Source organism: Papio anubis, chromosome 4 (assembly GCF_008728515.1).
Source record: "Papio anubis isolate 15944 chromosome 4, Panubis1.0, whole genome shotgun sequence".
Classification (NCBI taxonomy): domain Eukaryota; kingdom Metazoa; phylum Chordata; class Mammalia; order Primates; family Cercopithecidae; genus Papio; species Papio anubis.
In genome coordinates, this window is record NC_044979.1 from 135,068,289 (window position 1) to 135,094,982 (window position 26,694).

Here is a 26,694-nt window from a genome sequence, read left to right on the forward strand (position 1 = left end):
TGGGCATGGTCGTGTGCACCTGTAGTCCCAGCTACACGGGTGGCTGAGGCATGAGAATCGCTTGAGCCTGGGAGGTGGAGGTTGCGGTGAGCTGAGATGGTGCCACAGCACTCCAGCTTGGGCTACAGAGTGAGATTCTGTCTCAAAAACAAAAACAAGTATCTAGCAGGTTATCATTTGACACCTTTCTTTTGTTTTATCAAATAAATAAATAAATAAAGACCAGGGCACAAATTAACCTCAATGGAGCCTCATTTGCAGAAGGACCATTATTTTACTCAAATATCTAGAAAACGGAGTCTTGGCAGGGTGCGGGGGTTCATGACTGTAACTCCAACACTTTGGGAGGCCGAGGCAGGTGAACTGGTTGAACACCAGAGTTCAAGACCAGCCTGAGCAACATGGTGAGACTTCATCTTTGCAAAAAATACAAAAAATGGTGGTGCATGCGTGTGATCCCAGCTACTCAGGAGGCTGAGGTGGGAGGATCGCATAAGCCCAGGAGGTTGAGGCTGCAGTGAGCTGTAATGGTGCCACTGCACTCCAGCCTGGGTGACAGAGAGAGACGTTGTCTCAAAAAAGAAAAAAAGGAAAAAAAAGAAAAGAGAGAGAGAACCTTCTAGTTCAGTAAATACTGGGGACTAAGACGTTATTAAATACACATATTTGTGGACAAAATATTATTTTAATTATAGTTGAATTAGAACCTGAATTTGAAATGGGTAAAACATTTTGAATATAAAATTGAAATTATTACTTGACTCACAAATAGAGCAGTGTTTTCATTTTTGGACATACTTTACTGCTTTTTTGGACTTTTCTGTCATTTCTACATGTTTTACAATATAGGTACATTACTATGACAGTGTATGCTAGAAAAAAAAAATCCCTCTTCAGTGGATGAGAGTAGTTGACCCCATTCTTGCTTCTCCTCCCTCCTCAATGAAAGAAAACCAGCATTAATTAGAGGAAAAATGTTAACAGGTTAAGATTTAAAAAAAAAAAAAATTTAGGCTAGGTGCAGTGGCTCACACCTGTAATCCCAGCACTTTGGGAGGCCAAGGTAGGCGGATCACTTGAGGTCAGGAATTCGAGACTAGCCTGGCCAACATGGTGAAACCCTGTCTCTACTAAAAATACAAAAAATTAGCTGGGCATGGTGGCAGGTGCCTGTAATCCCAGCTACTCGGGAGGCTGAGGCGTGAGAATCGCTTGAACCCAGGAGGTGGAGGTTGCAGTGAGCCGAGATCATGCCACTGCACTCTAGCCTGGGCAACAGAGCAAGACTCTGTCTCAAAAAGAAACAACAACAACAAAAATAATTTAAACCCAAATGTTTAATCAAGGGATGGGAAAATACTGAAAGCATTAAAAGTGGAAAGATTCACACTTGTAATCTCAGCACTTTGGGAGGCTGAAGCAGGAGGATTGCTTGAGCCCAGGAATTTGAGACCAGCCTGGGCAACAGAGCGAGACCCTATCTCTACAAAAAATACTTATAAATAAAAAATTAGCCAGACATGGTGGCGTGCACTTATAATCCCAGCTACTTGGGAGGCTGAGGTTGGAGGATCACCTGGGCCCAGGAGATAAAGGCTGGAGTGAGCCATGACTGCACCACTGCACTCCAGCCTGAGTGACAGAGCGAGACCCTGGCTCCAAGAAATAATAATCATAATCCAAAAGAAAAACAATATTCTGTGTTAAGAAACAAAGATCTGGCTGCGTCCAGTGGCTCAGGCCTGTAATCCCAGTACTTTGGGAGGCAGGCAGATCAGCTGAGGTCAGGAGTTTGAGACCAGCCTAGCCAACATGGTGACACCCCATCTCTACTAAAAATACAAAAATTAGCCAGATGTGGTGGCTCACACCTGTAATCCCAGCTACTTGGGAGGCTGAGACAGGAAAATTGCTTGAACCCAGGAGGCAGAGTTTGCTGTGAGCTGATACTGTGCCATTGCACTCCAGCCTGGGCGACAGTGAAAATCTGTCTGAGAAAGAAAAAACAGGAGAGAGACAGAGAGAGAGAGAGAGAGAGAGAAAGAAAGATCTAGAAAAAGGAAAAACAGAGCCTTTAGCATTAGCAAAATGAAATAAGGACAGCAGCGTTTCTAAGACAGTGAAGATGTGGTTTATGCTTCGAGGCTCCTGGGATTCCTTGGGAGATCCAGGGACACAGTGGGTGGGTCTCCTTGGCCCAGCTCCTCCTTTGTCACACCCAGGGATCTTTTCGCCACAACTGTGGGTGCTCATGTCCCTTCCATTCCCATGCAAACAGATGCTTAGCAGAAGCTCCAGCTTCAGATGAGAGTCTGAACAAAAAAATGTCTCAAAAAGAAACAACAACAACAAAAATAATTTAAACCCAAATGTTTAATCAAGGGATGGCAAAATACTGAAAGCATGAAAAGTGGAAAGGTACACGCTTGTAATCTCAGCACTTCAGGAGGCTGAAGCAGGAGAATGCTTCTCCTCTGCAGTGGTTCTAAGTCAAACCAAGACAAGTTGAATGGAGAGAAGCGGGCACAGTATTTCAGGTCAGCACAATTCAGCTGTGAGCACAGGTCCGCTGTGGAATCTTAGTCTCGTTTCTGACCTGACAGGCCTCAAACTCCTGCCCACTCAAGTTTAGCCTGGGATGTTTTCAGAGCTCAGATATGTTCTGCCTGTGTCTTACCTGGTCACAGAGAATTTAAAAAAATACCCCAAGCCACAGGCTCCACATACAAACTGGGAAGATGAGGCCAGGCACGGTGGTTCACACCTGTAATCCCAGCAATTTGGGAGGCCAAGGGGGGCAGATCACCTGAAGTCAGGAGTTTGAGGCCAGCCTGGCCAACATGGTGAAACCCCGTCTCTACTAAAAATACAAAAATTAGCCGGGCGTAGTGGTGGGCGCCTGTAATCCCAGCTACTCAGGAGGCTGAGGCAGGACAGTTGCTTGAACCTAGGAGGCAGAGGTTGCAGTGAGCCAAGATGGCACCACTGCACTCCAGCCTGGGTGACAGAGCAAGACTCTGTCTCTAAAAGAAAATAAAAAGAAGAAGAAGAAGAAGAACCTGGGAAGATGAAAGGGGTGAGAGTGAGACGTGATCAGTGTCCCCAGGGGCCGAGTTTCCTTCCTCACCAGCTGTTGGGCTAGATGTGTGGTTCCCACGTGCCTTTGTTGGAGATGTGGTTTCATTTGAACAAAAATATGCTTCCTTATTCACAAAACTTCCTACTGTAGACTTCATGAAGTGATACGGATTGGTACCAGCTACCGGCAGGCTCCTGAGAGCCGGTGCTCAATTGCTCCTTATTTCTTGTGATAGCATTTGCTACATAGAAGAAACATCTCCCTGGTTTTCATCCTTCCTTCCTCCCTTCCTTCCTTCCTTCCTTCCTTCCTTCCCTCCCTCCGTCCCTCCCTCCCTCCTTCCTTCCTTCCTTCCTTCCCTCCCTCTCTCCCTCCCTCCCTCCTTCCTTCCTTCCTTCCCTTTCTTTCACTTTCTTCCTTCCTTCCTTCCATCCCTCTTTCTTTTTCTCTTTCTTTCTGTCTTATCTTTTTTTTTTTTTTTTGAGTCTTGCCAGGCTGGAGCGCAGTGGCACGATCTCAGCTCGCTGCAAACTTCGCCTCCTGGGTTCAAGTGATTCTCCTGTATCAGCCTCCTGAGTAGCTGGAATCAGGCGCACGCCGTCACGCCCGGTTAATTTTTTGTATTTTAGTAGAGACGGGGTTTCACCCTGTTGCCCAGGCTGGTCTCAAACTCCTGAGCTCAGGCAATCCACCCGCCTTGGCCTCCCAAAGTGCTAGGATTATAGACATGAGCCATCGCACCAGGCCAATTTTTTTCTTTTCTTGAGACAGAGTCTCGCTGTCGCCCAGACTGGCGTGCAGTGGTACGATCTCAGCTCACTGCAACTTCCACCTCCCGGGTTCAAGCAATTCTCCTGCGTCAGCCTTCTGAGTAGCTGGGATTACAGGCGCCCGCCACCATGCCTGGCTGGTTTTTGTATTTTTAATAGAGACGGGGTTTCACCCTGTTGTTCAGGCTGGTCTTGAACTCCTGAGCTTAAGTGATCTGACCACCTTAGCCTCCCAAAATGCTGGGATTAGAGGTCTGAGCCACCGTCCTCGGCTGACAATCAGATTTTTAAATGTTTAGCTTCACTATCCTTATAACAACAGAGCTGTTAAAGGTTTTCAGACGACCCCTCAGAACTTATAAATTATGCTAAACAATGAACCCCAAGCTGTGCCACAGGTTTTTTGTGTTGCTATTATAACACAAAATGGTTGGCCGGGTGCGGTGGCTCATGCCTATAATCCCAGCACTTTGGGAGGCGGAGGCGGGTGGATCACAAGTTCAGGAGATGGAGACCATCCTGGCTAACATGGTGAAACCCAGTCTCCACTAAAAATACAAAAAAAATTAGGCGGGCGTGGTGGCGGGTGCCGGTAGTCCCAGCTACTCGGAAGGCTGAGACAGGAGAATGGTGTGAACCCAGGAGGCGGAGCTTGCAGTGAGCCAAGATCACACCACTGCACTCCAGCTTGGGCAACAGAGCCAGACCCCGTCTCAAAAAAAAAAAAAAAAGGTCGAATAAACACTCATGGTTAAGTTACATGTATATTTTAGTACTGGTCATCTATTGCTGTATTTAAACGTACCCTGAAATGAGGCCGGGTGTGGTAGCTCATGCCTGCAGTCCCAGCACTTTGGGAGGCCGAGGTGGGTGGATCACCTGAGGTCAGGAGTTGGAGACCAGCCTGGCCAACATGGTGAAACCCTGTCTGCACTAAACATACAAAAATTATCCAAGCATAGTGGTGCACATCTGTAGTCCCAGCTACTCGGGAGGCTGAGGTAGGAGAATCACTTGAACCTGGGAGGTGGAGGCTGCAGTGACCCGATATCATGCCATTGCACTCCAGCCTGGGCTGGAAGGGGAAGGGGAAGGGGAAGGGGAAGGGGAAGGGGAAGGGGAAGGACTCCAGTGGAATGGAATGGAATGGCTGGGATGGAATGGAATGGAATGGCTGGAATGGAATGGAATATTTAGTCTCTCTTACATTTCTGTGTGTTGGCTGGACTAGCTCAGCAAGGGCCGGATGGCTGTGTGTCTGAGGCCTTGTCTGGGACATCAGGGTCTCTCTCCTCATGGCCTCATACCCTATAGGAAGCACCCCAGGCCGGCTCCCATGGTGATGAGGTTCTAGAAGCAGGAGGCACAGATGATCAAACTCTTCTCAAGCCTCTGTTTGCATCCCATCTGCTGATGTCCCATTGACCAAAGCAAGTCACACAGCCAGGGCCAGATTAAGGGGCAGAGAATGACCTGGCGCCGTGGTTTACAGCTGTAATCCCAACACTTTGGGAGGCCAAGGCAGGCAAATTGCTTGAGTCCAGGACTTTGAGACGAGCCTGGACAACATGGTGAAACTCCAACTCTACAAAAAATAAAAAATTAGGCAGGCTTTGTGATGCATGCCTGTAGTCCCAGCTACTTGGGAGACTGAGACAGGAGGATCGTTTGAGCCCAGGAGACAGAGGTTGTAGTGAGCCATGATCGCGTCATTGCACTCCACTGGGTGACAGAGCGAGACTCTGTCTCAAAAAATAACAACAAAATGGCAGAGAAACAGACTTCTAGAAAAGAAGCATGGGAGAGTCAAATTGCAAAGGGATGTACATCCTGGGATGGGAGAGGTCTTGAGCCTGTTTTTGCAGCCAACCACACCTTTCTCTGATAAAGGCCTTTGGTTTTACTGGTGTAGCTTCTCCAGGTTTTGAAATCCGTTCCATTGTAGTGGGTAGCTTAAGATTATAAGTGCCTGGCCGGGCATGGTGGCTCACACCTGTAATCCCCACACTTTGGGAGACCAAGGTGGGTGGATCACCTGAGGTCAGGAGTTCGAGACCAGCCTGGCCAACATGGTGAAACCCCGTCTTTACTGAAAATGCAAAAATTAGCCAGGTGTCGTGGTGCATGCCTGTAGTCTCAGCCACTTGGGAGGCCGAGGCAGGAGGGTCCCTTGAACCCGGGAGGTGGATGTTGCAGTGAGCTGAGATCATGCCACTGCACTCCAGCCTGGGCAACAGAGTGAGATTCTGTCTCCAAAAAAAAAAAAAAAAAAAAAAAAAAAATTATACATGTCAGTTCAGGCTCCATGACAGAACAATCTTCACAGCATTTCATGTAAATGCATGTGGATATTCAGCCACCATGAAGGGGAAAATCTCCCAAAACTAGGACTAGAACCAGAACTAAGGTCTCACGCCTTCATGATGCCTTCCTTCATCCTCCTCGCCTTCCTTCCTTTTTTTTTTTTGAGACAGAGTCTCGCTTTGTTAACTAGGCTGGAGTGCAGTGGCTCTATCTCAGCTCACTGCAACCTCCACCTCCTGGGTTCAAGCAGTTCTCCTGCCTCAGCCTCCCGTGTAGCTGCGGCTACAGGTGTCTGGCACCACTCCCAGCTAATTTTTGTATTTTTAGTAGAGACAGGGTTTCACCATGGTGGCCAGGCTGGTCTCGAACTCCTGACCTCAAGTGATCTGCCCGCCTCGGCCTCCCAAAGTACTGGTATTGCAGGCATGAGCCACCGTGCCCGGTCCCCTCCTTCCTTCTTTCCTTTTCTATTGATTTTACAATTGATATTATTTTTATATAAATATACATAAATACATAATGTATGTTTTCTATATGTACAGTATTTTTATAGTATTTCTGTTTTTGCATCAAGAGGTCAAATTTGTTCATAGTGAGTGAGCTACAAGTTCTTTTGCTGATTGTAACATTGCTGTATTAATCAACTTATATTACCTAGTCATAGTCTCTGTTGGCAAGCTTAACCTAACATACAGTTTTATAATTTCCATTGCATTCTAAGGCATTTCACTGAAAGCAGAAGCTGTCGCAGTCAAGAAAGAAGCAGAAGATCCTAATTACTATCACTATAATATGCAAGGTAATACTGTTTGATGATAATTTTCTTCCCCAAAAGTTATTTGGGATGGAAGATTTTAATTACTACCTGTCTGAAAAACAGGCGAACACCCATGTATGTTTACCTAGGATTTAGCATATTGCCATTTAGAGTAAATAATCCTACAGTTATGAAATAGATTCTATTTAACCTAAATCCATGTACTCTTGTTTCTTTTTTATAGAGATGAGGTCTCACCTTGTTGCCTAGGCTGGTCTCTAACTCCTGGGCTCAAGTAGTCCTCCAGCCTTGGCTTCCAGAAGTGCTGAGATTATAGGCGTGAGCCACCATGCCTGGCCTAAATCCACATACTTTTTTTTGTTTGTTTGTTTGTTTGTTTTTTGAGGCGGAGTCTCGCTCATTCACCCAGGCTGGAGTGCAGTGGCCGGATCTCAGCTCACTGCAAGCTCAGCCTCTCAGGTTCCCGCCATTCTCCTGCCTCAGCCTCCCGAGTAGCTGGGACTACAGGCGCCCGCCACCTCGCCGGGCTATTTTTTTGTATTTTTTTAGTAGAGACGGGGTTTCACCGTGTTAGCCAGGATGGTCTCGATCTCCTGACCTCGTGATCCGCCCGTCTTGGCCTCCCAAAGTGCTGGGATTACAGGCTTGAGCCACTGCACCTGGCTTGTGTTTTGTTTTTTAGAGACAGAGTCTTGCTCTGTTGCCCAGGCTGGAGTGCAGTGGCCGGATCTCAGCTCACTGCAAGCTCCGCCTTCCGGGTTCACGCCATTCTCCTGCCTCAGCCTCCCGAGTAGCTGGGACTACAGGCGCCCGCCACCTCGCCCAGCTAGTTTTTTGTATTTTTTAGTAGAGACGGGGTTTCACCGGGTTAGCCAGGATGGTCTCGATCTTCTGACCTCGTGATCCGCCCGTCTCGGCCTCCCAAAGTGCTGGGATTACAGGCTTGAGCCACCGCGCCCGGCCTACTTTTTTTTTTTTTTTTGAGACAGAATCTTACCCTGTTGCCCAAGCTGGAGTTCAGTGGTGCTGTTTCCACTCACTGAAACCTCTGCCTCCTGGGCTCAAATGATTCTTGTGCCTCAGCCTCCTGAGGAGCTGGGATTACAGGCGTGTGCCACTATGCCTGGCTAATTTTTTGTATTATTAGTAGAGACGGGGTTTCGCCGTGTTGGCCAGGTTGGTCTCGAACTCCTGACCTCAGGTGATCCACTCACCTTGGCCTCCCAAAGTGCTGGATTACAGGCATGAGCTGCCACACCCGGCCCATAAGGCTTTTAAAAAGAAGTCATAAATTGTCACCACTGTCATGATTTTGTACCGCGTAATGAAGCAATGCATCTTGGCAATAATTGTCACTCGCCATTACAACCATTTTATAAAAGTCTGATGGAGACTTTACCATGGACAGACTTAACTGACAGTTCCTGAACTGACTGGTCACTGGTCTCCTGATGGGATCCAGCAGAAAGTACACCACACCATTTTGGTCAAGGATTCTTCAAAAACAAACAAAATCAAACCAGTCCAGGTGTAGTGTCTCATACCTGTGATCACTTTGGGAGGCCAAGGCAGGTGTATCACTTGAGCCCAGGAGTTCAAACCAGCTGGGGCAACACGGTGAGACCCCATCTCTACAAAAAATACAAAAAGTAGCCAGGCGTGGTGGCGCATGCCCGTAGCCCCAGCTACTTGGGAGGCTGAGGTGGGAAGATCGCTTGAGTCTGGGAGGTCAAGGCTGCAGCGAACTATAATGACACCACTGCACTCCAGCCTAGGTGCTGAAGTGAGACTGTCTCTCAAAAAACAAAAACAAAAAAAACAAACAAAAAAAAAAACAATCAGACCTAAGTCTGATCCAGCCTTTAGAGCTAACCAGCAATTTTTAGGAGATACATGGAATACAGGCACATATGAAAACATCACCACAAGGACATAGTCAATAAAATCCAGAATGTGAGAAACTCAGATAAATTCATTGCTTTACTTTTTTTTTTTTTTTTTTTTTTTTTTGAGACAGAGTCTCGCTCTGTCGCCCAGACCGGAATGCAGTGGCATGACTGTGGCTCACTACAACCTCCACCTCCCAGGTTCAAGTGATTCTCCTGGCTCAGCCTCAAGAATAGCTGAGATTACAGGCGTGTACCACTACGCCCGGTTGATTTTTGTATTTTTGGTAGAGAAGGGGTTTCACCATGTTGGCCAGGCTGGTCTCAAACTCCTGACCTTAGGTGGTGGCAACCTGCCTGCCTTGGCCTCCCAGAGTGCTGGGATTACAGGCATGAGCCACTGCGCCCAGCCGAGGAGGGGATTTCTATTCGTAAAAAATGTCAATGTTAGGCCGGGCGCGGTGGCTCAAGCCTGTAATCCCAGCACTCTGGAGGCCAAGACGGGCGGATCACAAGGTGAGGAGATCGAGACCATCCTGGCTAACATGGTGAAACCCTGTCTCTACTAAAAAATACAAAAAACTAGCCGGGCGAGGTGGCGGGCGCCTGTGGTCCCAGCTACTCGGGAGGCTGAGGCAGGAGAATGGCGTGAACCCGGGAGGCGGAGCTTGCACTGAGCTGAGATCCGGCCACTGCACTCCAGTCTGGGCGACAGAGCGAGACTCTGTCTCAAAAAAAAAAAAAAAAAAATGTCAATGTTATAAAACACAAAGATAGACTATGGAACCATTCCTGATTAAAGGAGATTTAAAAGACACGACAACTGGAAACACTACCTTGCCCTAAACTGGCTCCTGTACTGAAAGGAGAAAAGCTCTAAAGGACATTCGAGTCAGCTGAGAAAGTTGCAATACCCATGATAAAACGGATCCAGGTGTCGTCTTGCAGCTAAATGTCCTGGTTTTAAAAGCTTTATTGTGATTGTGTAAAGGAATGTCCCTATTCTTAGGAAACAGTCACTGAATTATTTAGAGATCAAGGCCTATGATGTTTGTAACTTTCCTCAAATGGTTCAGGAAAAATATTAAAAAGTGTGTGTATATACACCTGTATAGATGACAGATGGAGGGGAGAGGAGAGGAGAGGGAGGGAGGGAGGGAGGGAAAGACATCCTGATGATCAAGGAAACGGGGTAAAATGTTAACATTGTGTGATCCGGGCAAAAGGTACATGGATCTTTATACTCTTTTATTTTTGCAACTTTTCTGTAAATTTGAAGTTTCCGGTCCAGGCACTGGGAAAAGTGCCTTGGGATCACTTGGGAGGCTGAGGCAGATGGATTGCTTCAGCCCAGGAGTTCAAGACCAGCCTAAGCAACACAGTGGGACCCCATCTCTACAAAAAAAGTATTAAATTAGCCAGGCACAGTGGCTCACGCCTGTAATCCCAGCACTTTGGGAGGCCGAGGCGGGTGGATCACTTGAGGTCAGGAGTTGGAGATCAGCCTGGCCAACATGGTGAAACCCTGTCTCTACTAAAAATACAAAAATTAGCCAGGCGTGGTGACGCACACCTGTAGTCCCAGCTACTCAGGAGGTTGAAGCAGGAGAATTGCTTGAACCTGGAAGGCAGAGGTTGCAGTGAGCCAAGACTGCACCACTGCACTCCAGCCTGGGTGACAGAGTGAGACTCTGTCTCAAATAAATAAATAAAAATTAGCCAGGTTTAGTGCTGCGTGCCTATAGTCCCAGCTACTCAGAAGGCTGAGGTGGGAGGATTGTTTGAGCACAGGAGGTCCAGGCTGCAGGAAATCCTGATCATATCACCGCACTCCGACCCGGGCACCAGAGTAAGACTGTCTACAAATAAAATAAATACAAAAAATAATAAAATAAAACATAAAACACATTTTCCAAATAAAAACTTTAAAAAAAAAAAGGACATTTATGTGCTGGGCATGGTGGTTCACACCTCTAATCCCAGTGTTTTGGGAGGCCGAGGTGAGCACATTGTCTGAGCTCAGGAGTTCAAGATCAGCCTTGGCAACACAGGAGACCCTGTCTGTACAAACAAATTTTAAAAATTAGCTGAGTAGGCCAGGCGCGGTGGCTCAAGCCTCTAATCCCAGCAGTTTGGGAGGCCGAGACGGGCGGATCACGAGGTCAGGAGATCGAGACCATCCTGGCTAATACGGTGAAATCCCATCTCTACTAAAAAATACAAAAACTAGCCGGGCGAGGTGGCGGGCTCCTGTAGTCCCGGATACTCGGGAGGCTGAGGCAGGAGAATGGCGTAAACCCGGGAGGCGGAGTTTGCAGTGAGCTGAGATCCGGCCACTGCACTCCAGTCTGGGAGACACAGTGAGACTCCGTCTCAAAAAAAAAAAAAAAAATTAGCCGGATATGGTGGCATGTGCCTGTAGTCCCAGCTACCTGGGAGGCTGAGGTGGGAGACTCTCTTGAGCCCAGGAGGTGGAGGTTGCAGTGAGCCAAGATCACGCCACTGCATCCTAGCCCGGGTGACACAGTGAGACCCTGTCTCTAAATAAATAAATAAATAAATAGACAACTAGGGAAATTTAAACAATGACTAGATATCAGACGGGGATGAAGAACGATTGTTAATTTTGAGGGTAATCGTGATATTGTGGTAATGCAAAAGGAAGACAGGCCCTTATGTCTTACTTATTCGTTCTACGGTATTACCACATGGAATTCTATGACCGCTGGGACTTCCCTTTACCCACCCAGTGGGCACAGGGGTGGGGTGGGTACAGATAAAACAAGGTTACATGGGCTGGTGGTCGTGGGTGCTTCACTGTGTGATCTCTGTGCTTTGGTATGTTTCAAATTTTCCAAAATAAAATAATAAAAAAGTAAACAAAGGATCATTTGGTTGAGGTTTATTTATTTATTTATATTTTTTGGGGGGGGTGGAGTCTTGCTCTTGTCGCCCAGGCTGGAGTGCAGTGGTGTGACCTCGGTTCTCTACAACCTCTGCCTCCTGGGTTCAAGTGATTCTCCTGCCTCAGCCTCTTGAGTAGCTGGGACTAGAGGTGCCTGCCACCATACCCAGCTAATTTTTGCATTTTTAATAGAGACGGGGTTTCACCATGGTGGCCAGGCTGGTCTCCAACTCCTGACCTCAGGTGATCCACCTGCCTCCGTCTCCCAAAGTGCTGGGATTACAGGCGTGAGCCCCCGTGCGCAGCCAGTTTTATTTCAAGGGGCAGAAGTATTTCAAGTGTATTCCTGTGTGGATATTGAATTGTTTGCATTGTATTCAGTGATTTCTTTTTTCATTTTTATATTTCTCCCTTTGTTCTATATTATTTATTTTTCTTTCAGGAAGCCACCCTTCTTCCACAAGCAATGAAGTAATAGAAATGGAATTACCAATGGAAGGTTAGAAAAATGCAGCATCCTCTCTCTCTCTTTTAAAAAAGTTTATAGTATTTTACAAAGAACATACTCTTTCTTTTTCTTTTTTTTTTTTTTGAGACGGAGCCTCACTCTGTCACCCAGGCTGGAGTGCAGTGGCACGATCTCGGCTCACTACAACCTCTGCCTCCTGGGTTCAAGCGATTCATGTGCCTCAGCCTCCTGAGTAGCTGCAATTACAGGCACCTGCTACCACGCCCGGCTAATTTTTGTATTTTTAGTAGAGACGGGGTTTCACCATGTTGGCCAGGCTGGTCTCGAACTCCTGACCTCAAGTGATCCGTCCGCCTCTATCTCCCGAAGTGCTGGGATTACAAGCGTGAGCCACTATGCCCAGCTGAAAGTTTATAGCATTTTACAGAGAACATACTCTTTTATACATGCAAGTTATATATAATAAAGAAGGTGATTTCCTGGCATGCCTGTCTTCTCAGAAAACTATTAATGGTTGAGTTCTTGTCCTAAGATATAGTAATAAGGGCTCTATCTCTTCTTGTACTTCTGATCTGTGATGTTATAAAACACAGAGTAATTCTACTTAAAGCACCTGAGTATGGAAGTTAACTTGCTGTTTGTTGCTTTGTCTTTTGCATGGCATGACAGAATACTTTTGGACAGAGTTGAGTAATATTTTAGGAAATTCTTGCATTAGAAGTAAAATTTGATAATACTTCCCTCCATTCATATATAAATCTTGAGCATCATATGAATAAAGCCTAAATTCCTAAGGTGGTTTATGTATGTCCAAGATAAAATTAATAATTGAAAAAAGGGCTGGGCATGGTGGCTTACGCCTGTAATCCCAGCACTTTGAGAGGCTGAGGTGGGCAGATCACCTGAAATCAGGAGTTCAAGACCAGCCTGGCCAACATGGTGAGACCTCCGTCTCTACTAAAAATACAAAAATTAGCCAGGTTTGGTGGCAGGCACCTGTAATCCCAGCTACCCTGGAGGCTGAGGCACGAGAATTGATTGAAACTAGGAGGAGGAGCCTACAGTGAGCTGAAATCACACCATTCCACTCCAGCCTAGGTGACAGAGTGAGACTGTCTCAAATAATAATAATAATAATAATAATAATAATAATAATAAAGATTTTCTTCCCAAACCTAGAGGCATGGGACATCTTCGTCCATTTACAGGCATTGTGGCCTTACTTTTAGTTGTGTATCTGCCTTAGAGAGATAGTAACACACGGATTACCAAAATGATCCTGTTTTTGTTTTTGTTTTTGTTTGTTTTGGAGACAGTCTTACCCCGTCACCCAGGCTGGAGTGCAGTGTTGCAACCTCAGCTTACTGCAGCCTCGACCTCCCAGGTTAAAGCAATTCTCTTGCCTCAGCCTCCTGAGTAGCTGGGATTACAGGCATGTGCCACCACACCTGGCTAATTTTTGTATTTTTAGTAGAGATGAGGTTTCACCATGTTGCCCAGGCTGGTCTTCAACTCCTGGCCTCAAGTGATCCGCCCACCTTGGCCTCCCAAAAGTGCTGGGATTACAGGTGTGAGCCACCGTGCCCGGCTCAGTTACTGTTTATTATCCTATTATTATTGCTTATAAAATTAAAATTATGTTTATTATATATGAAATGTATTTAAAATGCCAAGATAAGCTACTTTTTTGGTATAGGAGCAGTAATGTGTTGGAATATGAGGAGAATACTTAATAATGAATGTCATTTTAGAAATTTTTTTTTCAAGATTCCACTCCTCTGGTGCCTTCAGAAGAACCAAATGAGGACCCTGAAGCCGAGGTGAAAATCGAAGGTTAGTTGCCAAACGCGCCATTGCCAAGTATGATTTTCATTCTAACAGGATTAATTGCGAATAGGATGGCTGAGCTCAGTGACTCAAGCCTGTAATCCCAGCACTTTGGGAGGCCAAGGCAGGTGTGTTGCTTGAGCCCAGGAGTTTGAGACCAGCCTGGACAACACGGTGAAACCCCGTCTCTACTAAAAACACAGAATTAGCCAGGCATGGTGGCACACATCTGTAGTCCCATCTACTTGGGAGGCTGAGGCAAGAGGATCGCTTGAACCTGGGAGGCGGAGGTTGCAGTGAGTCGAGATCTCACCACTGCACTCCAGCCTGGGTGACAGAGCGAGATTCCATCTAAAAAAAAAAAAAAAAAAAACCAAATTGTGAGGAAGAGATTGAAATCTCTAATGTGTGTATATATAATAGAGCAGCCCATATTCCCATTAGGGCCACAACATAATTAGCTGTGCAAAAAAATTAGAAAGAAAAGAAAAATAATAACCAGGCGTGATGGTGCATGCTTGTAATCCCAGCACTTTGTGACTTTGTGAGGCCAAGGCAAGAGGATCATTTGAACCCTGGAGTTCTAGATAAGCTTGGGCAACATAGTGAGACGCCATCTCTGCAAAAAATAAACAGTAAAAAAAATTAGGCAAGGCATGGTGGCTCATGCCTGTAATCTCAGCATTTTGGGAGGCTGAGGTGGGCAGATCACTTGATCCCAGGAGTTTGAGACCAGCCTGGGCATAGTGAAACCCTGTCTCTACTAAAAATACACAAAATTAGCAGGGCATGGTGGCACACACCTGTAGTCCCAGCTATTTGGGAGGCTGAGGTGGGCCAATCACCTGAGCCCAGGGAAGTCGAGGCTGCAGTGAGCTGTAATTGTGCCACAATACCCCAGCCCGCATGATGGGAGTGAGATCCTGCCTCAAAACAAACTAACAAAAATATTAGCCAGGCATGGTGGCACACACCTGTAGTCTCAACTACTTGGGAGGCTGAGGTGGGAGGATCGCTTGAGCCCAGGATTTCGAGGCTGAAGTGAGCTGTGTTTATGCCTCTGCACTCCAGTGTGGTCAACAGAGCAAGACTCCATCTCTAAAAATAAAAATTAAAACAAAATTTTTTTAAGTCTTTCACATTAGCACTGACCCACAACTGGGCCTCGTCTGTGCTGTGTTCAAGTAAGGAAAGAATGAAGGGTGGAGGGTACATAAGCGGGGAGAATGGAAAGGAAAGGACGATTCACTCACACATAGCCCCTTTCCTACTGGAGTGGACAGACAGATATCAAAAGTAACCGCTCAGGCCTGCAGCTGGTGAACTCAGTTTAAGTGCAAGTATCTAAAAGAAGTGAAATTGAAAGTGTGATTTAGGGCTGGCGTGGTGGCTCACACCTGTAATTCCAGCACTTTGGGAGACCCAGGTGGGTGGATCCCTTGAGTCCAGGAGTTCGAGACCAGCCTGGCCAACATGGCAAAACCCCGTCTCTACTGAAAATACAAAAATTAGAGCTGGGTGTGGTGGCTCACACCTGGGTAATCCCAGCACTTTGGGAGACCCAGGTAGGTGGATCCCTTGAGGCCAGGAGTTCAAGACCAGCCTGGCCAACACAGCGAAACCCCATCTCTACTAAAAATACAAGAATTAGAGCCAGGTGTGGTGGCTCACACCTGTAATCCCAGCACTTTGGGAGGCCCAGGCAGGTGAATCAGTTGAGGTCAGGAGTTCTCGACCAGCATGACCAACGTGGTGAAACTCCATCGCTACTAAAAAAATACAAATAGTAGCTGGGGGTGGTGGTGGGCTCCTGTAATCCCAGCTACTCAGGAGGCTGAGGCATGAGGATCGCTTGAACCTGGGAGGCAGAGGTTGCAGTGAGCTGAGATCGCACCACTGCACTCCAGCCTGGGCGATAGACTCAATTTCAAAAAAAAAAAAAAAAAATTAGCCAGGCATGGTGGTACATGTCTGTGGTCCCAGCTACTCAGAAGGCTGAGGTGGGAGGATCACTTGACCATGGGAGGTAGAGGCTGCAGTGAGCTAGGATCATACCACTGCACTCCAGCCTGGATGACAGAGTAAGAACCTGTCTCAAAAAAAAAAAAAAATCAGTCTGGGCTTCTGATCAAAGCAGTACTTAGACATATTTAAAGGCGAATTGGCTTTATTCCTGGTAAATTCTAAATTTCAACCTCTGTTTTAAGGAAACACAAATTCATCCAGTGTTACAAACTCTGCAGCAGGTGTTGAAGATCTTAACATCGTTCAAGTGACTGTTCCAGGTATGGACTAATGTTACATTTTTCCTTTTGTCTGAATTCTTTTTTGACATAGGGCGGTCTCTTGGACCTGTCATTTTTCACTTAGTTCACCCTGACAACTAAGAAATGACAGTTCGGGAATATAAAATATGCGGCAAGTTGCTACACACCAAGCATCTTGCTCGTATCAGACATTGTTAACCAGATATTTTGCTTCTCCTGGCCGAGCCCGGGCATTACCTGGAAAATGCATCTCAGAGCAGGCAGCACCAAGCACCAGCTATGGCTGAACTGGAATTGGCCACAGAGGTGAAATGTTTTGTTGCCCATCATTAATAATCTTCCTGCTGGGCGCGGTGGCTCACGCCTGTAATCCCAGCACTCTGGGAGGCTGAGATGGGTGAATCACGAGGTCAGGAGATCGAGACCATCCTGGCTAACACGGTGAAACCCCGTCTCTACTAAAAAATACAAAAAATTAGCCAGGCATGGTGGCGGGCGCCTGTATTCCCAACTACTCAGGAGACTGAGGCAGGAGAATGACATGAACCCGGGAGGCGGAGCTTGCAGTGAGCCGAGATTGCGCCACTGCACTCCAGCCTGGGTGACAGAGCAAGACTCCGTCTCAAAAAAATAAATAATAATAATAATAATAGTCTTCTTTTCTGAATATGTGTATGTAAAATATATCTGGAAATATACAAGAGAATCTAATAACATAGTTCCTCCAGGGAAGGAAACTGACAGCTGAGATAGGGATGGGAGAGAGACATTTGAGATGTTTCTGTGTATTACTCTTCTTCAGTGTTGAGCCATGTGATTGCTTTAGTTATTCAAAAGTAAATAACGTTTTAAAGTGTTGAAAAATATCTAAAAAATAAAAACAAAAAAAGGGCCAGGCATGGTGGCATGTGCCTGTAATCTCAGCATTTTGGGAGGCTGAGGCAGGAGGATCACTTGAGCCCAGGAGTTTGAGACCAGCCTGCACAGCACAGTGAGACTCTATCTCTAAAAAACAAAAAGCAAAGAAAAATAGACTGGGTGCGGTGGCTCACACCTGTAATCCCAGCACTTTGGGAGGCTGAGGCAGGTGGATTACCTGAGGTCAGGAGTTCGAGACCAGCCTGCCCAACATGGTGAAACCCCGTCTCTACTGAAATTACAAAAATTAGCCAGGTGTGGTGGTGGGCGCCTATAATCCCAGCTACTTAGGAGGCTGAGGCAGAAGAATAGCTTGAATCTGGGAGGGGTGCAATTAATTGCTTGAACCCAGAAGTTTGCAGTGAACCAAGATTGCACCATTGTACACCAGCCTGGGCGACAAGAGCAAAACTCAGCCTCAAAAAAAAAAAAAAAAAAAAAAAAAAAAAGAAAAGAAAAGAAAAAAGAAAAATAAAAAAAGAAAGAAAACAAAAATATACCTTTCCTTCTAATCCTAGTACCTCTTATTCCTTTTACTTGTCATATTTCATTGGCTAAGATTTCTATTTTAAGGCTGAAAAGTGGTGGTGAAAGTAAACATCCTTGTCTTGTATGATATTGAAAATATTCCTTAAAAGTAATATGTAGTATGTTTATATAGGGTTATGATTTGGAAAATTCTGTATTATCTATAATGGCTTCCATTTCCAAATTTCCAAAATGCTTAATTATTGCTAAAAGTAAACTGAATAACAATCCAGGTAAAGCACTTTCTCGGGGGCTAACAGGCATTTCTCCCAACAGCTCTCTTGGGAGAAAATACATGAATAACCTTGATTTGTTTATTTGTTTAATTATTTTTAGATAATGAGAAGGAAAGATTATCAAGCATTGAAAAGATTAAACAGCTAAGAGAACAAGTTAATGACCTCTTTAGCCGAAAATTTGGTAAGTTTTTATATCTTTTTATATCCAGAATTCATATACTTAAAATACTTCTTTTTAAAAGAATACTTGGCCAGGTGCATTGGCTCACACCTGTAATCCCAGCACTTCAGGAGGCCAAGGCTAGAGAATCACTTGAGCCCAGGAGTTTGAGACCAGCCTGGGCAACAAAGTGACCCCCAGGTCTGTTAAAAAAAAAAAAAAAAAAAAAAATTACTTTATCTTACAAGAAATTGATCTTGGCTGGGCGCAGTGGTTCACGCTTTTAATCCCAGCACTTTGAGAGGCCAAGGTGGGTGGATCACTTGAGGCCAGGAGTTCGAGTCCAGCCTGGCCAACATGGTGAAACCCTATCTCTACTAAAAATACAAAAAATTAGCCAGGTGTGGTGGTGCATGCCTGTAATCCCAGCAACTCAGGAGGCTGAGGCACGAGAATCGCTTGAAACTGGGAGGTGGAGGTTGCAGTGAGCTGAGATCGCGCTGTTGCACTCCAGCCTGGGCAACAGAGCAAGACCCTGTCTCAGGGGAAAAAAAAAAAAAGAAGAAGAAATTGATCTTTTTGTGAAAGAGCTATGATAAAAATTAGTCAATGTGTCTTTTACAGAAGAGCTTTTGCGTGGTAGCATTGACTAATTACAATAATAATAATAGCTATCTTTATTTTACTGAGTGCTCACCTTGCGTATTATTTTTTGTGCTCAACATGTGTTTGATCATTTAATCCTCACATAAAACCTTTCAGGTAGGCGCCAGGATAACCCTGTGTAATGGATGGAGAAACTGAGTTTGCCTACTACCCATGCCAATTTGAAAATGTTAAAATTATATTCACACATCGTAGTACCACTGGAAAATAATAATGACTGATTATAAGTATTGTCATTTGATGCTTCTAAATTCTGGTTTAGGAAATGTAAGGAACAAACTCAGCTAGTTTTATTTGTGTTTTTGTTGTTGTTGTTTTGTTTTGTTTTGTTTTGAGGCAGGGTCTCGCTCTGTCTCCCAGGCTGGAGTGCAGTGGGGCGATCTCAGCTGATTGCAGTTTCTGCCTCCTGGGTCCCTCCCGTGTAACTGGGATTACAGGCATGCGCCACCACGCCCAGCTAATTTTTGTATTTTTAGTAGAGACAGGGTTTCGCCATGTTAGCCATAGCTGGTCTCGAACTCCTGGCCTCAAGTGATTCACCCGCCTCAGTCTCCCAAAGGGCTGGTATTACAGGTGTGAGCCACCGCGCCCAGCCAAACTCAGCTGGTTTTATGCTGCTCATCCTGTCACAGGTGAAGCAATTGGCGTGGATTTCCCTGTGAAAGTTCCCTACAGGAAGATCACATTCAACCCTGGCTGTGTGGTGATTGACGGCATGCCCCCGGGGGTGGTATTCAAGGCCCCCGGCTACCTGGAAATCAGTTCCATGAGGAGGATCTTGGAGGCAGCTGAGTTTATCAAATTCACAGTCATCAGGTAAGTGAGTCAAGAGAATGAATCTGGAAACTCTGACTTGCCCAAGGTGGGCACGTGGCAGCCCAGGAATGTCTGCCCCGTGACTTGGGCTGGGGGTTTGTTCCCGCAGTGACTTCTTCATCTTCTGCTTCCTTGAGATGTATCCATGTCCTTTTTCCTCGGTGATCACGGGCAGCCCGTCCCAGTTTTAGCTCACACAGCACCTAGCATAGAGTTAACACTCCGCAAAAGTTTGTCCAATCAAACTAAGTGGGGCCGGGCACGGTGGTTCACGCCCGTAATCCCAGCACTTTGGGAGGCTGAGGTGGGCAGGTCGTCTGAGGTCAGGAATTTGAGGCAAGACTGGCCAACATGGTGAAACCCCGTCACTACAAAAAATACAAAAATTAGCCGGGTGTGGTGGCGGGTGCCTCTAATCCCAGCTACTCAGGAGGCTGAGGCATGAGAATCGCTTGACCTGGGAGGTGGAGGTTGCAGTGAGCTGACATGGCGCCAATGCACTCCAGCCTGAGCAGCAGAGTGAGACTCCATCTCCAAAAATAAATAAATAGGCCGGGCATGGTAGCTCAGGCCTGTAATCTCAGCATTCTGGTAGGCTGAGGCAAGTGGATCATTTGAGGTCAGGAGTTCGAGACCAGCCTGGCCAACATGGTGAAACTCCATCTCTACTAAAAATAAACATTAGCCGGGTGTAGTGGTACGTGCCTATAATCCCAGCTACTTCAGGAGAATCACTTGAACCTGGAATGCGGAGGTTGCAGTGAGCCCAGATGACACCACTGCACTCCAGCCTGGGTGATGGAGTGAGACTCCGTCTCAAAACAAAAACAAAAACAAAAACAAAAAGTTCGGTGCAGTGGCTCACGCCTTTACAGGTAGATATCCTGAGGTCAGGAGTTCAAGACTAGCCTGGCCAACATGGTGAAACTAAAAATACAAAAAATTAGTCGAGTGTGGTGACGGGTGCCTGTAGTCCCAGCTACTCAGGAGGCTGAGGCAGGAGAATGGTTTGAACCCAGGAGGCGGAGCTTGCAGTGAGCTGAGGTCGCACCACTGCACTCCAGCCTGGGTGACAGAGGGAGACTCTGTCTCAAAAAAACAAAAACAAAATAAATAAATAAATAAATATTCTTCTGTAAAAAAATAAATAAGTAAAAATTTAAAAAATAATAAAACTAAGTGGACAAAAGAGGAAACATGAGCTTGTCGCATTTATCAATGTGTCTCTCTCTTCAGGCCGCTTCCAGGGCTTGAGCTCAGTAATGGTGAGTATTCTGCATGGTGAGAAGAACGTTCTGGCAATGTTGGGCCGCGGGAAGTGTCTGGGTGGGCGCTCAGGGTCTTTGCTTCCTTGAGACTGGGACCCAAGTACACGGCCTTTGATGCATGCTTTATTTTTCCTGCATGTGATAAAGTTAGATAACTCTGTTACTTGAGTTTGATTAACCAGGCATTTTTTCTCATACAACAGTCTGAAGAAGCATAATGTATATCACACCATGAGTGTGACGTGTGATGTGGCACATTCTTTTTTTTTTTTTTTTTTTTCTGGAGACGAGTCTTGCTCTGTCACCCAGGCTGGAGTGCAATGGCACAATCTCAGCCTCCCCCTCCCAGGTTCAAGCAATTCTCCTGCCTCAGCCTCCTGAGTAGCTAGGACTATAGGCACGTGCCACCACGCCTGGCTAATTTTTGTATTTTTAGTAGAGATGTTTTTGCCATGTTGACCAGGCTGGTCTCGAACTTCTGACCTCAAGTGATCTGCCCACCTCTACCTCCCAAAGTGCTGGGATTACAGGCATGAGCCACTGCGCATGGCCGATGTGGCATACTATTCAAATGTGCTATGTGGCGGGGGCTCCCCTGAGGCCACCCGCACAGCTGCGCTCAGGATCACAGTACCGATCTCCTCTCTGTTAGTTGATAAATAGTGCCTGTTTGGCCCCCAGCCCCGCTGTAGTACCTCCCCACCTCTAGACTTTGGCTTGACCTCCCTACAGTGCTGAAGCAAAAGGGATTCCACCTGGTACAGCAGGGGCCCCCCAGAACCCTTCCAGTGCTGAGATTAGCATCTGTTCTTTTTTGTTGTTGTTGTTGAGACAGAGTCTCGCTCTGTCACCCAGGCTGGAGTGCAGTGGCGCGATCTTGGCTCACTGCAACCTCCGCCTCCCAGGTTCAATCGATTCTCCTGCCTCAGCCTTCCGATTAGCTGGGATGACAGGTGTGTGCCACCACATCCGGCTAATTTTTGTATTTTTTAGTAGAGACAGAGTTTAGCCATGTTGGCCAGGCTGGTCTCCGGACCTCAAGTAATCCACCCACCTTGGCCTCCCAAAGTACTGGGATTACAGATGTGAGCCACCGCACCCGGCTCAGCATCTGTTCTGATTGAGCAATGCCCAGGCATTCTGCTACTTAAATGTTCTCTCTTTTTTTTTCCCCCTTCAACACTTATTTTAAGTTCTAGGGTACATGTGTAGGATGTGCAGGTTTGTTAAACATAGGTAAATATGTGCCATGGTGGTTTGCTGCACAGATCAACCTATCACCTAGATATTAAGCCCAGTATCCATTAGCTATTCTTCCTGATGCTCTCCCTCTCCCTACCCACCCCCACCCTGTTAAATATTCTTAATATCTTCCCTGGAGCCCTTGCAAGTGAATCAGTATCCTGTCAAGTAGAATATGGAGAGGTGTTCTCACGAGCGTGAGTCAACCAGGGAACCTCCTAATGTAACATTTGAAAACCAAAGTAGGCTGGGCGTGGTGACTCACGCCTGTAATCCCAGCACTTTGGGAGGCCGAGGTGGACGGATCATGAGGTCAGGAGATGGAGACCCTTCTGTACAACATGATGAAACTCTGTCTCTACTAGATATACAAAAATTAGCCAGGCATGGTGGCGCGTGCCACCACTGGGATTACTACTACTAATGAGTAGTAATCCCAGCTACTCAGGAGGCTGAGGCAGGAGAATCACTTGAACCAGGGAGTGGGAGGTTGCAGTGAGCCGAGATCGTGCCACTGCACTCCAGTTTGGCGACAGAGCAAGACTCCATCTCAAAAAAAAAAAAAAGAGAGAAAGAAAAAAAAGAAAACCAAAGTATTCTATTAAAATGCTCCATTCTTCTTCCCAAATGCATCTGATTGCTAAATGATTTTTTGATCTTTTATAATAGCTTTATTTATTTATGTTATTATTATTATTATTGGGGTTTTTTTAGAGACAAGGTCTCTGTTGCCCAGGCTGGAGTGCAGTGGCGTGAACATAGCTTACTGCAGCCTGGAAGTCCTGCCCTCAGGCAATTCTCCCACCTCTGCCTCCGGAGTAGCTGGGACAGCACCACCATGCCCAGCTAATTTTTTTTTTTTTTTTGGAGAGACGGGGTCTCGCTATATTTCCCAGGCTGGCCTTGAACTTCTGGCTTCAAGCAATCCTCCTGCCTCAGCCTCCCAAAGTGCTGAAATTATAGGCATGAGCCACTGTACAGGGCCTGAGTTTCTTAAGGTGCACTTTTATGTATGTGTACTCTGGAAATACCTTGATTACCTGAAGGGTGGCCAGGTTCTTTAAAACACTAGCCCCTGTACACTTGAACACACTTATATGTATGAGTTTTGTGTGGTTCTGTGGCTGTCACCCTTGTCGTCTGAGACTCACAGTAGGTAAAAATCATATGACTTTTCTGTGCTCATTTCCATCTCTGTTATTTCAAAGTTTTCTTGGGACTCAAATGAGAAAATATGTTAAAATGCTCACGCCTATAATCCCAGGACTTTTGGAGGCCAAGACAAGAGGATTGCTTGAAGCCAGGAGTTCGAGACCAGCCTGGGCAACACAGCAAGAACCCCATCTCTACAAAAAATTTAAAAATTAGCTGGACATAGTGGCTCATACCTGTATCCCCAGCTACTTGGCAGGCTGAAGCAGGAGGATCACTTAAACTCAGGAGTTTGAGACAGCAGAGAGCCATAATTGCAACACTACACTCCAGCCTGGGTGACAGAACAAGACCCTGTCTCTAAAAAGAAAATGCAAACATATTATCAAATAATTCCTGTTTAAACTGGACGTAACAAGCACAGCTATGTGCTGAACCTCATCAAAGGTGTCTTTTGTTTGGCTCATGTATTTTTAAAAATAAGGATGAGGCCAGGCATGGTGGCTCCTGTAATCTCAGCACTTTGGGAGGCCAAGGCAGGTGGATCGCTTGAGCCCAGGAGTTTCAGACCAGCCTGGGCAACATGGCAAGACTCCAGCTCTACAAAAAAAAAAGAAGAAAGAAAAAATAGCTGGGTGTGGTGGTGCATGCCTGTAGCCCCAGCAACTGGGGAGCTGAGGTGGGAGGATCGCCTGAGCCCAGGGAGTTCCAGGTTACAGTGAGCCATTATCACACCACTGCACTCCAGCCTGGATGACAGAGTGAGACTTTGTCTCGGGAAAAAAAAAAAAAAAAAAAAAAAGGAATAGTGGCCAACATTGAAAAACCAGGCACTCTTTCATAAAAGTCAATCTTCAGGTTTTCTTTAGAAAACCTGAAGATCTGGCTGGGTGCAGTGGCTCACGCCTGTAATCCCAGCACTTTGGGAGGCTGAGGCAGGTGGATTTCCTGAGGTCAGGAGTTCGAGACCAGCCTGGACAACATGGTGAAACCTCATCTCTAAATACAAAACTTAGGTGGGTGTGGTGGCGGTCGCCTGTCATCCCAGCTACTCAGGAGGCTGAGGCAGAAGAATTGCTTGAACCCGGGAGGCGGAAGTTGCATTGAGCCGAGATTGGGCCACTGCACTCCAGCCTGGGCAACAGAGCAAAACTCCGTCCCAAAAAAAAAAAAAAAAAGTCAGATGCATTTGGGAAGAAGAATGGAGCATTTTAATAGAATACTTTGGTTTTCTTTTTATTCTTTTCCTTTTTTCTTTTTTTTTTTTTTTTTGAGACGACGTCTGGCCACAGCTGGCGTGGCAGCAGTTTGCTGGAGTTGAGGGTCAGCCGTCCCTCTCTGCAGGGTGGGTCACCCTCCTGTTAACCACACCCCGCCCCACCCGCTTCCTCCCTCACGTGCCTCATCAAGCATTTGCTGTTGTTTTCCTCATAGTAACGTTAAGAGAAAAGTGAAATATTTTTGTCTCCCTGTCTCTGTCAAAAGTGGGAAAACGAAAGATAGACCAAGAGGGCCGTGTGTTTCAAGAAAAGTGGGAGAGAGCGTATTTCTTCGTGGAAGTACAGAATATTCCAACATGTCTCATATGCAAACAAAGCATGTCTGTGTCCAAAGAATATAACCTAAGACGCCACTATCAAACCAACCACAGCAAGCACTACGACCAGTATACGGAAAGAATGCGTGACGAGAAGCTTCACGAGCTGAAAAAAGGGCTCAGAAAGTATCTCTTAGGCTCGTCAGACACCGAGTGTCCCGAGCAAAAACAAGTGTTGGCAAATGCAAGTCCAACCCAGAAATCCCCCGTGCAGCCTGTGGAGGACCTGGCTGGGAACTTATGGGAGAAGTTACGTGAAAAAATCAGGTCTTTTGTGGCATATTCTATCGCAATCGACGAGATCACGGATATAAATAATACCACCCAGTTGGCCATTTTCATCCGCGGCGTCGATGAGAACTTCGATGTGTCCGAAGAACTTCTGGACACAGTGCCCATGACGGGTACAAAATCTGGAAACGAGATCTTTTCGCGTGTTGAGAAGAGTCTGAAAAAGTTCTGTATCGACTGGTCGAAATTAGTAAGCGTGGCCTCCACTGGCACCCCGGCGATGGTGGATGCCAATAACGGGCTTGTCACAAAACTGAAGAGCAGGGTGGCCACGTTCTGCAAGGGTGCGGAACTGAAGTCCCTCTGTTGTATAATTCATCCGGAATCACTCTGTGCTCAGAAGCTGAAGATGGACCACGTCATGGACGTGGTAGTAAACTCCGTGAACTGGATATGCTCCCGGGGACTGAACCACAGCGAGTTCACAACCTTGCTCTATGAGCTGGACAGCCAATATGGTAGCCTCCTGTACTACACGGAGATTAAGTGGCTCAGTCGCGGGCTGGTGCTAAAGAGATTTTTTGAATCGTTGGAAGAAATCGACTCCTTCATGTCGTCCAGAGGCAAACCCCTGCCTCAACTGAGCTCCATAGATTGGATCCGAGACCTGGCCTTCTTGGTTGACATGACGATGCACCTGAACACTTTGAACATCTCTCTCCAAGGGCACTCCCAAATCGTCACGCAGATGTATGACTTGATCCGGGCGTTCCTAGCAAAACTGTGCCTCTGGGAGACTCATTTGGCGAGGAATAATCTGGCCCACTTTCCCACCCTGAAATCGGTTTCCAGAAATGAAAGCGATGGCCTGAACTACATTCCCAAAATCGCGGAACTCAAGGCTGAATTCCAGAAAAGGCTGTCCGATTTCAAACTCTACGAAAGCGAACTGGCTGTGTTCAGCTCCCCGTTCTCCATGAAGATCGACAGTGTGCACGAGGAGCTCCAGATGGAGGTGATCGACCTGCAATGCAACACGGTCCTGAAGACGAAATACGACAAGGTGGGAATACCAGAATTCTACAAGTACCTCTGGGGCAGCTACCCGAAATACAAGCACCACTGCGCAAAAGTTCTCTCCATGTTCGGGAGCACCTACATCTGCGAGCAGCTCTTCTCCATTATGAAACTGAGCAAAACAAAATACTGCTCCCAGTTAAAGGATTCCCAGTGGGACTCTGTACTGCACATCACAACGTGATAGAGAGAAAACTCCTGGCAGGACCCTATGGTGGGAAGGGCTGGAGTCTTCTAGGCCCAAAGGAGATGACAAAATGAATTATTTTTTTCTTTTTTGAGACGGCGTCTTGCTCTGTCGCCCAGGCTGGAGTGCAGTGGCGCAATCTCGGCTCACTGCAACCTCCAGCTCCTGGGTTCGAACAATTCTCCTGCCTCAGCCTCCCGAGTAACTGGGACTACAGGCGTTCGCCATCAGGCCCGGCTAATTTTTGTATTAGTAGAGACGGGGTTTCACCATGTTGGCCAGGCTGGTCTCGAACTCCTGACCTCAGGTGATCCACCCGCCTCGATCT

General features: G+C 46.4%; 1 protein-coding gene across 4 annotated transcripts in view; it reads left to right on the forward strand.

Annotated features, from left to right (window-relative positions):
- The window catches only part of LOC101022412 (general transcription factor II-I repeat domain-containing protein 2B), a 60,904-nt gene extending 34,467 nt beyond the window's left edge, over window positions 1-26,437 (forward strand). For 3 of the 4 annotated variants that reach the window (XM_031665454.1, XM_031665457.1, XM_031665456.1), the window contains 8 exons: window positions 6,875-6,952; window positions 12,165-12,221; window positions 13,959-14,024; window positions 16,226-16,303; window positions 18,068-18,151; window positions 19,429-19,612; window positions 20,849-20,877; window positions 24,760-26,437. In XM_031665454.1, the coding sequence (XP_031521314.1) occupies window positions 6,875-6,952; window positions 12,165-12,221; window positions 13,959-14,024; window positions 16,226-16,303; window positions 18,068-18,151; window positions 19,429-19,612; window positions 20,849-20,877; window positions 24,760-26,363 (2,180 nt within the window). In that variant the 3' untranslated portion in view covers window positions 26,364-26,437. The remainder of the gene's footprint in view (window positions 1-6,874; window positions 6,953-12,164; window positions 12,222-13,958; window positions 14,025-16,225; window positions 16,304-18,067; window positions 18,152-19,428; window positions 19,613-20,848; window positions 20,878-24,759) is intronic. The other variant, XM_031665455.1, reaches the window with a different exon arrangement.
- Window positions 26,438-26,694: the final 257 nt, after the last annotated feature.